Source organism: Oncorhynchus masou, chromosome 23 (genome assembly GCF_036934945.1).
Source record: "Oncorhynchus masou masou isolate Uvic2021 chromosome 23, UVic_Omas_1.1, whole genome shotgun sequence".
In the NCBI taxonomy this organism is placed as follows: Eukaryota; Metazoa; Chordata; class Actinopteri; order Salmoniformes; family Salmonidae; genus Oncorhynchus; species Oncorhynchus masou.
The window spans coordinates 53,647,291-53,661,331 of record NC_088234.1 but is presented as its reverse complement, the minus strand read 5'-3'; the positions used below and the strand labels follow the sequence as shown (position 1 = coordinate 53,661,331).

General features: G+C 42.5%; 1 protein-coding gene across 6 annotated transcripts in view; it reads right to left on the bottom strand.

Moving 5' to 3' along the window:
* Positions 1-539: 539 nt before the first annotated feature.
* The window catches only part of LOC135511049 (transcription factor COE3-like), a 71,711-nt gene continuing 58,209 nt past the window's right edge, over positions 540-14,041 (bottom strand). For 3 of the 6 annotated variants that reach the window (XM_064932524.1, XM_064932525.1, XM_064932526.1), the window contains exons 11-16: positions 8,745-8,833; positions 3,831-3,896; positions 3,555-3,726; positions 3,243-3,428; positions 2,827-2,994; positions 540-1,195 (exon numbers count right to left, since the gene is read on the bottom strand). In XM_064932524.1, the coding sequence (XP_064788596.1) occupies positions 1,164-1,195; positions 2,827-2,994; positions 3,243-3,428; positions 3,555-3,726; positions 3,831-3,896; positions 8,745-8,833 (713 nt within the window). In that variant the 3' untranslated portion in view covers positions 540-1,163. The remainder of the gene's footprint in view (positions 1,196-2,826; positions 2,995-3,242; positions 3,429-3,554; positions 3,727-3,830; positions 3,897-8,744; positions 8,834-14,041) is intronic. The other 3 variants (XM_064932527.1, XM_064932528.1, XM_064932529.1) reach the window with 1 other exon arrangement.

The following is a 14,041-nucleotide window of genomic DNA, read 5'->3' as shown; positions in this document are numbered from 1 at the left end:
ATACAAAATATCAGAGATAAATACAATATTTATAGTTGATATGTTACAAAATTTCCCTCAAGTGAGCGCAAGTGTGTATTGGAACGGAAATATGACAATGAACTACTTTCCATTTTAGATGGAGTTAATTTTGCTTTAAATGTTGTTGATCTAAAATAACATGGGAAAAAAGACAGATGCATAAATATTTAGCACAATTTTGGCAATCTCACAATATTCTACAAGTTTATAACCACATATAAAACACATAAGGGGATTTGGAGCTAGAAGGAAGAGGATGGCCCTCTTCAACAAGAAACAGACTTCACAGTAGCCTAGGAATGCATTAATATACAGTGCTAGCAAAAAAGTCCAAATAAACGTGGCAAAACACACTTGCTTAAAAGGAAGCTCTAGCCAGGCGTTCTATGTACGCCAGTGTACTTATTGAATCCAAGATCATTTTCACTTTCGAAGATGAATTTCTAGCTACAATAAATTACTCATTTAATTTAAGATGTATGAATGAAACATGACACAATCTTACCCACCCACCCAGCCCCACCCATTTACTTGCATTTGCTGTATTTTATGATTGATTTCTACATTATATATCTCATATATTTTCCAGTTGAAAATCTTAAACCTTCTTGGCCCCACTGTATTTTCTCACACATAAAAATACAAAAAAGTCACATTATAAAGACACACAATTGTGAATCTATTGAAAGAGAGTTAAAACAAACAAAAAAACATTTTCTGAGGCAAACAAGTTCATAGGTAAATGTACATCAGTGTTTACATTAAAACCAAATGATGAGTCCACAGAGTTTCTTCCAGTACATGGTTCACTGGACAAAGCCCAAGTTCAACCCGATAGGTATGCAAAACGTACACTCCATCGTCCTTTGTCTTCTTCCAGGTTGATCAAATGGGGAGAAAAAAATGAGGGAAAAAAGCTACAATTGTTGAGTTCCTAATGAAATGTTTAGTCCAAATGTCCAAATCTTAACTCTTGAAATAGTCTTTTAAAAGAAAATCATGTTTTGAATCTTCATTAAAAACAGAATAAGATGTTGACTATATCCTCAGTATTTTAGACTACGCCAGTGTCTTTGCTGTGTGATAAAGGGGTGTCCTGTATCGTGGTGAGAAGATTGGTGCTTGAGAAGATGAAAGTGCATTTACATTGGAGGTACAACCAGACCGGACATAGCTGGAAAAGAGAGAGAGAGAAATTGTATTCAGCAAATTCACACTTTCCAATGTATTCAATTGGATAAGCAAAACATTTAGCTATTTACATTTTGTAACTTTAAAACAGATGTTAAGTTATGATGTTGTATGTGAGACTGTGTGATGCGTGCGTGTGTATGTGTGCTGTGTCTGTGCATGTCTGAGTGCAAACCTCTCTAACAGGATAGTTTTAAAAGCCTCCCTCTTGCTCTGACATTTAAGGCCCCAGCAGGCCAGCGTGGCTACGTGTGATATTCCTCCTGGTGTTGAGGTAATGGCAAACAGTGACTCCTAGGAGAGACGGCCCTGCCGACCATGGAACAACAACACGCCACTACCCACAATGATGTGCTTTTCGTCACTTAAGGACTCAACTGACTCCCCTCAGGCTGATCTCACTCCCCTCAGACTCAGCTGACCCCTCAAATTCAGCTGACTCCCCTCAGACTCAGCTGACCCCTCAAATTCAGCTGACTCCCCTAAGACTCAGCTGACTCCCCTCAGACTCAGCTGACCCCTCAAATTCAGCTGACTCCCCTAAGACTCAGCTGACCCCTCAAATTCAGCTGACTCCCCTCAGACTCAGCTGACTCCCCTCAGACTGATCTGACTCCCCTCAGACTGATCTGACTCCCCTTAGACTGATCTGACTCCCCTCAGACTGATCTGACTCCCCTTAGACTGATCTGACTCCCCTCAGACTGATCTGACTCCCCTTAGACTGATCTGACTCCCCTCAGACTGATCTGACTCCCCTCAGACTCAGCTGACTCCCCTTAGACTGATCTGACTCCCCTCAGACTCAGCTGACTCCCCTCAGACTGATCTGACTCCCCTTAGACTGATCTGACTCCCCTCAGACTGATCTGACTCCCCTCAGACTCAACCATTCTCCATACTGAAGATGGAGCCACTGCATTACACTCTTATTTCCACAGTCACTACACTACTCCAATTTCAAAATCATTATCCACAAGCTTAGACAGAGATCAAAGGTAGTTTCCATTCTTTTACCCAGACCATCTGCTAGGATATCATTAGCAACTCTAGCTTATACAGAGAGTTAATATACTCAGTATTTCACACATTTTGAACAATTAGGTGGCTAGTAAAGTGCCAGGATGAAAAATCATTGAGTATTTGTAGTGTCATGGTTGGAATGCTTTTAAGTTTGCCAGCACAGATGATGGCAAGGCATTGCTCATTAATTTCTGCACAACATGTATTAATAAGTATGATCGTGTAGCAAGATGAACTTTAATTTCCCACTTCATTAAGCTCAATGTTATTAATCTTGGGGCGCACACTACGGCTAAGCTTGTTTTCAAAGCAATCATGTTGGTCATGACACACACAAAACCTAATAAACATAATTACTAAAACAAGTCTGGGAAGGTGTTGTCCTTAGACCTTGGAATATATAATTTGCCATACTGGATGGGTTGTGTGTGTGGTGTGTTTGCATGTCTGCTTATGTTTGTTTGTGTGTGTGTGTGTGTGTGTACATGTGTGTGCCATCATGCTTGCTTGTGTATTTGAATGTAACCTCAAAGGTGTAAATAATAAATTGCAGCCTGTTAAAATGCATATTTGTAATGATTAGTCCCTCACCAAACCGGACAGAGGCATGAGCCGCGGTATCTGCCCAGTAGTCCGAAGGGAAGGGATGAGGGGGTGAGGGGGGCTCACCTTGCAGTCCGTTGCCATTTGCGCTGGTGCAGGAAGGGGGTGGGGAGGCCTGGGGTCGGACCACAGGGGCGAAGGCGCTCTTTTGTTTAACTGCACACAAGATATGGGGGGGGGGGGCAGGGTGTGGGGTGGGGGGTAAGAACATGCTATCGGACTAAACTGGGCTGTATTCAGTGAGGTGAAACGTTCAGAACATTGCCTATAGAAATGTAAAGAATAGAGTCTAACATGATTCTGATTCGCTACCTGACAGACAAGTCTAACACAATACATTTCCATCTGAACATTGTGTAACTTTGCTCCCTCCTGAACAGGTCTGAGATGGCAGCTCTACTCACTTCCATATGGAGAGTTGGCAGAGGATCCGTTGAGGAACCCAGGGGAGCTGGAAACTCCCAGGTTGGACATGCCAGAGTTCCCGTAGCCATTCATACTGTTACTGACGGAGTTGTAGCTGGACTGCTGTGGGGTGCTGCTGGTGATATACCCTCGTGGAGACACACTGCTGGTGTTCCGGCTGTAGCCTACCGACAAAGAAGAAGAGGAGGATGGGGTGGTTCAAGGTCTATAGGATTCATTTATTCTTTAATTCATGACTTACTTAGCTGACTGTGAATGATTCTTGACCACTAAGCATAAGTTCCACTTACCCTGGTCGTTTCCCTGGGACTCGGACACGTTGACGGCTAGCTGGCTGCTGAAGGAGTTGACTCCCATCATGCCGTGGGAAGCTGTGTTGGCGAGGGAGGGGATCTGGTTGTGGTTACGGGGAACGCTGTACAGGGCCTCCGCTATGTCCGCTGCCCTCTTCAGAATGATCTCCTGTGAAACATGGAGGGAGAAGTTAAGAGTTATTGAGCTGCTCTCCCTCAGTCATCCATTATGGTAGCTTCGTTTGTCTGTAAGACGTGTGTAAGTCTGCATACCTGGTTATTGTGGGGCATCCCATACAATGCTTCAACAAGGTCAGCTGCTCTCTTCAGCAATACCTCCTGATTAAAAAAATAGGAAAGACAGACATTATTGAAATGTTGATGGCAGACTATGTTCAATGACACTGTTCAACAAACATCATGACATGGAATGTAACAATTAGCCTTTTTTTTTTACTCATATACGTACAATAAGAGGTATTTGTTAGGTGGGTAAATAAAAGTGACCCTGTATTGAGAGGCACCAACACTGCATTAGGCCACCAACTCTTCCTAGAACCACTGGGAACAATGAATAATGTCCCATCTCTTAATTAAACCAGAGTAGGCCTTAAAAACAACACCTCACCCTCTAATTCTGGGCTCGCGTTTGCACAAAAGTTCAGCACTGGAGTCTCCTTTCTTCAGAACAATAAAGTGAATTAGCTTGGGTTAATCTAGTTCTGCCGTAATGACATTAAGACATTTTTCAATTAACCTCTTTGACTGGCTGTTGTAAAGGACTTCACAAATGACTTCCCATCCAGCGAGAGTCTGGGTGCTTGTGCCTCGGGGACATGGATGCATGGGATGTATTCTTATCCATGTCTGCATGCTTGTCCCTGCTTCACCAATAAGGATTAGCCATGTTGCTTTGGTTCTTAACACTGCGAAGGAGTTGGCCCTGGATCCTGTTCCCTGCTCTACTTCAGAATAGAGCGTGTTAGTGTGCTTTTATCTGCTCTTTGAATTGAGCACTTAATGAAATCATTCATGGAGCACAGCACTGCTTTGTTTAGTGTGATGCTCCAAGCAATATGTTAGGAAAAGCATCTCCTCCACTTAGGAGCATTTATTCTCACAAAGACACGCTTGAGCTATTGCTGTGGTGTTTTATTTGAATGCTTCTTTACTGTCACCTGCTGTATTGCAGCAGTATGTTGACTTTCCGTCAGAACCCCGGTTAAAAGCGATGCAAATCTGTCACTAGAAACATCTCAGATGGCGCTTGTTTTCTTCCCACATTGCGTGTTTTCCTTCACGGGCCTCAGTAATTTGTGTGAAGTGTTCCATCACTTGGCAATAGCAATCTGGGATTAAGACGGCAGCTGCCGTAAATGAATGTAAACACAGCCATCGCGCCTTCAAACAGCGGCCTCCAAGACTTGGCCTGCGTTTCTAAGGCAGCGCGTATGGAGCGTGTATGGAGTGTGTAAGGGCCTCCTTTCATCCTGAAGAGCCATATCGTCCTAAAATCCTTGATTTATCACGATGAAACGCTGTAGAAGCCACTTCTAGCATGTGCCATGCTCTTATAGAAACATAGAGCTTAATCCACCAAGTTACCGGATGGGTGGCTCTCTTTAAAATGAGCATTTACCTCTGAAATTGGTGTGTATGCTCAACGTTGCATGCATCTAGTTTGCATACAAATAAAGAATTATGGTTGTCATGAAGCAGGTTCACTAAATGAGAGGACCAGCTGTCTTGCTGTGTTCTCATCAGGCAGAACAGATTCCTCTCTTGCTCGATGAGTGAGACAAAGTGTTTTTTCTTTCCTTTTTCCTGCAGTTAATAATTACCAATAATCTATTCTATCATATTTGAAGATCTTCTACATGCCTCTCAATTTCAAACAACAATTAAAGCAATTAAGACTGTCACGTTCGCAAGCCATGTTTCATTCTCTGAAAACCTCCTCTCCATCCTTGTCCATATGGTACTTTGCAGCAGCAACATAAGGACAGCTTGGAAAAAAGAGCGAAAACGATATTGCCTCTCATCCTTAATCTGTCGTTTACCGCGTGGCGTCTTAACTAACCAAGCTCACTCGCAGGGCTATGCTTAAGTGGTAGCCTAGTCATATCCGAGGATGATGGGAAGTGTGATACCCAATCAACCAAGGAGTTTGTTTTGTTTCCGACGAGACACTTTCACGCGTATCGGCTCACGCTGTGAATACGATTAGTACCGAATGGCGTTCTGAGGGCATTTCCATGTAAATCTGGATACTGCTTCAGCATAAAATGTAATTGGCTTTCTTGTCATGGAGACTGACATATCAGAACCCCATGTTAAATTGAAAACAATTAAAGCCGTAGATGATCTCTTGTTTTGTGACAAAGGCATGACAGCTTTTCTGGTATTCCTTGTTCTACACGTTTTACACATGCTCAACAACTGATCACAGGTCAGCCAAGATCTAGACACCATTAAAACCATCAAATGAACTGTTGTTACCTGACAAAGGCTTGAGAAATTTTGAGGTATTGCATGTTTTACACGGTAGCCTAAAACCCTTCTAAATGTGATTCTCCACATGGTAGATTAGCTAGGATTGTGTATTTAGTTATCACAGTTAATAAAAGGGGGCCCAGGTTATGTAGCTTGGAGTGGTAATGCCATTATAAAACTGTAAGGCAATTACTGTGTTAGCTCTAGCCTGAGGTAATGAATACATTCAGAAGGATAGGGCCATTAGATGTAGGTACTTCAAAGAGCACAAGAATAGACATTCATTTAAATACATGGATAATTGCTTGACATGAACACATTTGTAATATTTATTTTCTCCTTGTGGATTTCACAAAGATTTGGAAAAGAATAGGTTTGTGTTCATTTTGGGGAAAAAAGAGAGAAGCAAATGCAATCAATGTAATAATAAAACAATATTGAGTTTCTGCTTTTAATTTTGTAATGAATCTAATTTGTTACAGAAGAAAGAAGAAATTGAGTGTGTTACAATGTGATATCTAGTCTATTCGTCCATTACTGCCACAGGGCACAAAATGGTATTATAAATTGTATTTTTTTATGGGAGGAATCTAAAATTGTTTTATAACAAGATCTTAAAAAGGAGGGTGAATTCCTAAGTCTCTGTTCACTTAACGCCATGCCCACAAACTAATCTCCTTTCGCATCACTTGACTGTTCACACGTGTTACTTTCATATTCACTCTGGACTCTGCATTGGATTTTTATATCGCTGCTTGTCCCTTAGAGTCAGTCTGTCATCTGCAATGTTGTCTTAAAATTACAAGGTAAACTTCAATCAGAGCACACTTCCCCCCTTTTTCTCAGTGTAGCAACAATATTAGCGTGCATCCCTTGCAATCCGTGAGCACGCCCATATTGGCTTTCTGTCTCCTCACAATTACCACGTGTCTCACTGGTCCTGGGGAAAAGGCTGGTGGAAATCAATAGCTCCGTAATATTATCAACTGGAGGGTGAAGTCATTGAGGGAGGGGGGCCGGTGTCGATTTGCCTTTCAGCTAATGCATACTTCACCTCCTCCAGCTTTATCTCCTTTTTATAGAGTCTCTTCGCTTCACCTGCAGCCCATAATGTCTCTTCTCTTCACGCAGTATCTCTTCTCGTTCACAATGTACATGCTAGCTAGCCTGAGGCTCTTATATTGAGAATTTGCTGTTGAACCCGAGAGGCGACCCTCCGATGGCAAGCTTAACAATGATGAATCACTCTGTAGGATCATTTACTTGGCCCCATGAACCCCATATTTGGGTCCATTAGAGTGCAAATCAAATATGTTTATTGTTTATTAGAAGTGCAGGGTTTCATTTCACTCTGAGCTTGGGCCATGTGAGGGCTGGGGGGAGACCCTGCTATATTAAGTAAGTAAGCACACTGAGGAAACTCATCTCAGATTCTGAGTGAAAGATTGTTTTATCGCCAAAAGGCATTTTGTTCTCCAAGAAGAAAAAATGGATGCTGTAAAACAAGTATGCATCACTGTATTCCTTGTCATATTCAAATTGTAGATTTTACTTTTTTTGTAGATGTACTGACTAAATTGAGTGTGCAGACAGATACCCAGGGCAGGGAGACTTGGAGAGAAACTCACAGCCATAAAAACTAAGTGAACCTTTCCGTTGGTCTTACAAAATGTTCTGTTGAAATTAGAGTAACATTTCATGTCCAGGTGTTGTTTTTCCACGGGGACCAAAGTCTAATTGAAACACTTCATATTGTGCACCAGAGACTGCTGGCTGCGATGTCGTATATCTTCCCATTGACTTAGCCCAGTGTCCATACTACACCACACAGCCTGGTCTTTATTAAATTGTCCGTTGGACGTTAATGATATTGCAGTGTTGCATGCTGGGCTTTAATAGATAAGGTCTTAAAAGGCTTTATAGTCATATTAAAACTCTGAGGTGGTCACCACTTTACTACATGCCAAGGGAGTCTGTGCAAACTAATCAGTCATAATATTACACTTGACGCAACTGGAATGCCAGTTATACCCAATGGGAATTAGCATGGTCGCAATCAGATGAGCCCAGTAATAGATTTTATCAGAGTAAATCGAAATACTAAGGAATCAAAGAATGGCTGAAATATGTAGTTTCGTTTTCATGTTGAAATATGCCAAAAAGTGTCACGAGCATTTGGAAATAAAGAGTCTTTCAATACCTTTACTGAGTTCTAAAGAAAGCGGTGAGACCTAACGCATTATAATGTGTCCCTGGCCTTATTAGCCACACTAAGATGGGGGGGGGTTACGAGCGTAGTCATGTAAACAACAGATTAAACCAAATGGAGCTGTGGAGAATGAAAGGAAAACATGAGTGGGGTAATGACGGCCCAGACGACCGGGAGATTATCATCTCCACAGACTACTGGAGAGGAAAGACGTCTGATTGAGCTATTTTACCACACGCATGCCTCCCTCTCTCGCCTTCTCACTAAACCAATACAATCTCAAATCAATGCTAGATAGAGGCACCAGAGTGTTTGTATATTGTATTTCTATTTGGTTAAAAGGTTTGAACTTCATTTGATGTTGTTTTGTTTCTTGGTCTTTGATGATGTTGTTGGGTTAGCAGCTTTGGTGTGTGTATGGTGTGGTTTGTTGTGTCTGTGGTGTTGTTTTGTCTGTTTTTGTGAAGATGAGATGTAACACTGACCTTTGGTAACCTCTCAGGGTCACCCGGGTGCCTGGGGATGACCTTCTGCAGCCTCTGGAATCCATAGTCGATGGTTGGCTCATTGAGGGCTAAAAAAATATATATATATATATATATATATATCCAATGGTTAGACAATGTGTAGTGAAGTAAATAACTACTCTATAAACCAATGTCTGCAATGCACAGCAACTAGTAGGAATACTCTGTCACAAGTGTCACAAATCCCCTGCATCCAGGTATATTTTAATTGAGCAAAATAGCCATGATGACATGATGCAGTACATCAGTCTAGAGCAGGTCGCATATCTCTCACAGGGCGCTCTTCTTTTTATCTTCCATGGAATATTGAGTGCAAATGACATAGTGGGGTGTGTTAATCAAACCAAGCTTTAATAATCTGTGAAAGGCCTGTCCACAAATTGATCTAGCGTGAGTTGCTGTCACTCCAACGCTGCACCTACTGTACCACCCCGCTGCTCTACTGAAATACTACAGCAGATCACACAGAGCGATCAATCTCACCCACCCCTCAAATAGTAATCTGGAGCAGCGAGCCGTATTGGGCTATGAATCAGAGGCACAAAGTAAATGAATCATAAGCCAGACTTTGGTAAGACTAAGGCGTTTTATGTCTGACAGTCATAATGGGTAATTTAAGGCTTCCTTACAGCGCTCGCTGATTCTAAACAATCATGTACACCCGTAGGCCAGGGGGGAGGAAGGAGAGAGGGAAGGGGGAGGAGGGGGAACGGGGGAAGGAACGACTTAATAGAGAACATCACTTCTCAATGTAGATATAATTTTCAGCAGAGTAACTCAGACGAGTGCGACGGTGCGTCATAAATCAATGGCTTTCTGTGGAGACTAATAAGAGCTGCCTGCCTCTATTCATTGTTCAGCCTGTAATTTGGCCCATCACTCATTACTCAGCATGTAATTTCAGCATTAACGGAAAAGGCTCGCAGAACCTGCTGAACACGAGAGGACATAAACGCAAACGCCAAACGTACAGCCAGAGCCACTGACACACAGACCAGGGAGACACAGACACGCACACACAACCTACCAAATCGTTGCTAGACAGGTACAGGGCTGTTGACCACATAAAGTGAGCTTCCAACAACCAAACGCACCACACACCGCCCGTCAAAACATAAACTCCTGGAAATCTGATTTGACATCTCATCATGCATCCCGGAACGACAAAGGTCCGCTTTAGAACGTGAGGGAACGCCATTTTCTCCATGATAAAGGATTGATCCGTGGTATTGATCACACATGACAAGGCCCTAGCTGGGATTTTGACCCTCTTTCTTTTGTTATTTCTGTACACACCGCAAGGCGCGCGTGTGTGTGTGTGTGTGTGTGTGTGTGTGTGTGTGTGTGTGTGTGTGTGTGTGTGTGTGTGTGTGTGTGTGTGTGTGTGTGTGTGTGTGTGTGTGTGTGTGTGTGTGTTGTAGCCCTGCCAGACCCCGCTGCCCAGTGTGATGTAAATTGTGTATCTGTAAAAAACACTCCATAATCAGGCCATCAATCATCCCCGGCTGTCAGTAGGCTCTCACTGGGTGATGCATCATGCTCTCCTGTCCCTGCCTCAGCTGGGGCCTGCACTGCACAACACACTACACTCAACACTGCAGCCAGGCATGCTGGGTACAGATACAGTAGCTAGCTCCACCACAAAACCAGGGTAATAAAGGAGAAGTATGCATATTTTGGAAGTATTTACAATTACAGTAATCCTGAAGTATGTAGTTTGAAAAATCTTTTTGAGCATCTTGATATGTCAAACACATTTAAACATAGTTGACGTTTAAATCTCTATCATTTCTGTTTGAAAACACTAAATTACTTTTACTACTATGGCGTCTAGGGGGAAAGGGGGACTAGAACATGAGCATCACAGACCACAGATAGTAAACAAGATGTCTCTTATCTCTTGCACTTTAAGATATGGATTAAAGCATGTCTCAAGGTTCTGTGATTGGGGTGCAACTCTGGGCCATGAGCAGCGCATGTCGACGTGTCGCAATCTCATCTATCATGGAGATGATCTTTGTAACAACCCCGCGTAATGAAATTGGTGACACAGACCTCCATCTGCTATCGATTTCATGCAAATGACGTTGACAGCCGACGGAGACTTGCATTAGCGCTAAACGGTGCTGTCAGTTGATGAGTTGACAGTTCTGTAGTCGACCATGTATACACAGAGACAAAAACTGTCAATAATCCTATAAGGACTGATGACGACATATACTGAGCACTTGTATTATTTCTGTACATGAAATATTTGATTACATTGTATTATAGTATGTATCATATTTGAGTTGAATTAATTCCATCTAATCTAGGTTGATTTCTTAACAATCAAACTTGAGTTCCGTTTTACGATACATACACCACTATACTCTCTCAAACACCCCCAATTTACCTACCTCCCAACACCTTCTTCTAACCCTTTAGTATATTGTAGCTCTGTACTCTAGGATGCCCTTGGACCGCCAGCATGAGCTTCATCTCCATCATTCTACCAGCCCAGTGCAGTGTTGTGAGAGGTAAGCTAAGGAGGAGAGGAGAGCTGGAGTAGACTAGGGAGGGGAGCTGGCCCCCCTGCGAGGGTTCTCAGCCACGGTGAGGAAACATGAAACCCTCCACACACATCCCATAAATCCTGCTCTGGGTGGAAGTCTGGCTGGAGAGTGTGTGGTGGTGGTGGTGGTGGAGTGTGTGTGTGGGGGGGGGGTGGCACGTTCCAGTCACGACCGCTTCCCGGCCCGCGGCCAATCAATACCACTTTCCTGTTTTAGAGGCGGGTAATTATGAGGTGGAGAGATTGTCTGACCTCTCACCCCTGCTGCATTACTCGGCTGATATTAAGATAAATTGCCTGATTTTGGGTAAACATATGCTGCAATTCAAACTGTCAGCACTGGTTTGCTCAGGGATAATTTGTATTGATCTCCTGGCTTCTTCCCCATTTTGCCTACTGACCTCACGGATAATTAGAGAGAAAGAGACACAGTGAGGTAAGGCAAGGGCTGCATTTCAATACTTTGCCAGTTATAAAGAGCGAGAATAAAGAAAGAGTGTGAAAAAAGTGAATGAAATAGATAAAATGTTCTCGTCTTCTGAACCTGCAATTCAGCTTGAAACGCCTAGTATTTTCCTCATCACTTATAAGAAGCTATAATTGTTTTGTGCTCATAATAAAATGTTTAGCACTTAACAATAAAGTCATGCCAATCATTATAGCGTTTTATTTGATGTATAGTTTACAGCTGAAGAAGCAAAATTACTGTCACTTTTGAATAGGATGCACATGATTAAAAAATGGAAATGCCCAGCAGAGTTGTTTCAGTAATTTCCTCACTCTAGTGAGTGAATGGTCATGTTTCAGAATTTTAAAAAATTGAATGCATGAGTTGGTGTGCAGCTGTGACCATATCAAATCTAATTTCAAGCACTACACACACACACACACACACACACACACACACACACACACACACACACACACACACACAATCTATGGCAGGATTTCAATGGAATTCCTCTCCCTGGCATGTGTACTTCCCGATCTTATTTTGATCTAATGCCCTTAATCTACTCTGTCATCCGTTCATGCTCCTAACACATTCACTCCAGAAGGCTCCGAGCCCAGTGTCTTTGCTTAAAATGCAGAGTGGATGGCCAAACATGCATCTGAGCACGGTCTACTGCTCCTTCTCCATGTACTCTAGAAATAGGACATGAGTAACCGCTCTAGAGGAGCAATGTAACATGGCCGCCGTTGGCAGATGAAAATGCTTATATGGCAATACGCCTGCATGCTCTCAGTATGTGGCAGTGTACTGAAATCATGTACTGTATTGGCTTGCAGTAACAGTCAGTAACAGGGGAAAATGTTTGAGCTAAGCAGTACATTTAAGGGAAATGGTTCCTTGTTAAGTCTGTGGTCTTGGAATGGAAGTTTGCAAAGAGCACTAGCATTCTTGCCAGTCATTATTGGTTATTACGACAACTCTATCTTTCCTGGAGATAAATACTAGCCTTGTTGCCATTTGCCAGCTATTACTAATTATCCTTAACTGCTTGGAGCCTATCTCCACTCGTCCTACACGTCTTTATTTTCTTTCCCTCTACCACAGATTATACTGAGGTGTAGAGGGAGTTGGAAGGGGAGCAGATAAACAGAACGAGGCGAACAAAGTTTTAGTGAGTTTGTAACTTGTGATAGTGTCAACCTGAAGCCTCATGGGCACCTGAGATCATCTTAAAGCTGCAACACAGATATGGGTCACAGATAGTATCATAATCACAACAGGAAATTACATCATTTTACTGAGATGAATAGGATCAAACAGGGATGAAAAAGGCCAATATCACTCTGTTATTGAAGGTAAATAGGTGGACTTAAACAGGTGATGCAGCTGCAGGGATAACATGAGACATTTAGAGACATTTAGAGGTCTTGCTGTTCAGTAATATACTGTAGATTTCCACTGTGGAGAGAGATCTAAAAGAAGCATACAGTCAGAACCCAACTTCAAACCAAACCAAACAATCTTAACTCACGGCAAACCCAAGCAAACCAAACCAGTGCATTTAACACTGACCATTATGCTCTCCATCCAAGCCAAGCTAACTGGGAGTTATTCCATCTCCATGAGTCTCAGGTTGAGCAGGAAATTAACATTTCAAAGATCTGCCGGTAAGATGAATCAATAGAGAGAAATCAATCTTCATTGAAATTTCATGAACTTTGAGCTGATACATACAGCGAGATAAAGCGACAGTTACAATTCCACCAGATATTGCTTCTGCAACAGATCACATGTAATTAACATGGGTTAAATGGAAGGGATGTACTGTATCAGTTCACAATTCCATACTCTCAAAATTCCCTGAATCTCTGTATTGGAAATTAGTGGAGACACCTGTTTGCTCCCCTGCGATGACATCAAAAGTGAGTGGTACCCTCCTCAAAGGACATAGAGGGGGACTTTCACACATTCTCGTCCAACAGAAATCAAATGGCCTCCCTTCACAGCTGATTGCAGCCGCAAATTAATATTGTAAAATGAAGATCAATACATGGACGGGGCCAAATCGATGATGGCTAAATTACCGCTGCGTTTTCCCCCTCATTCAAGATGAGTTGTGTTATCCTCTCAAAGTCAATACGGTGCAGCATCTCTCATTCATTTCTCAATAAACTTGAGATGAATTTCAATCAAAGGCAGTGGTGGAGGTGGGTGTGTGGGGATGGGGAATAGGGGGATGGGGATGGA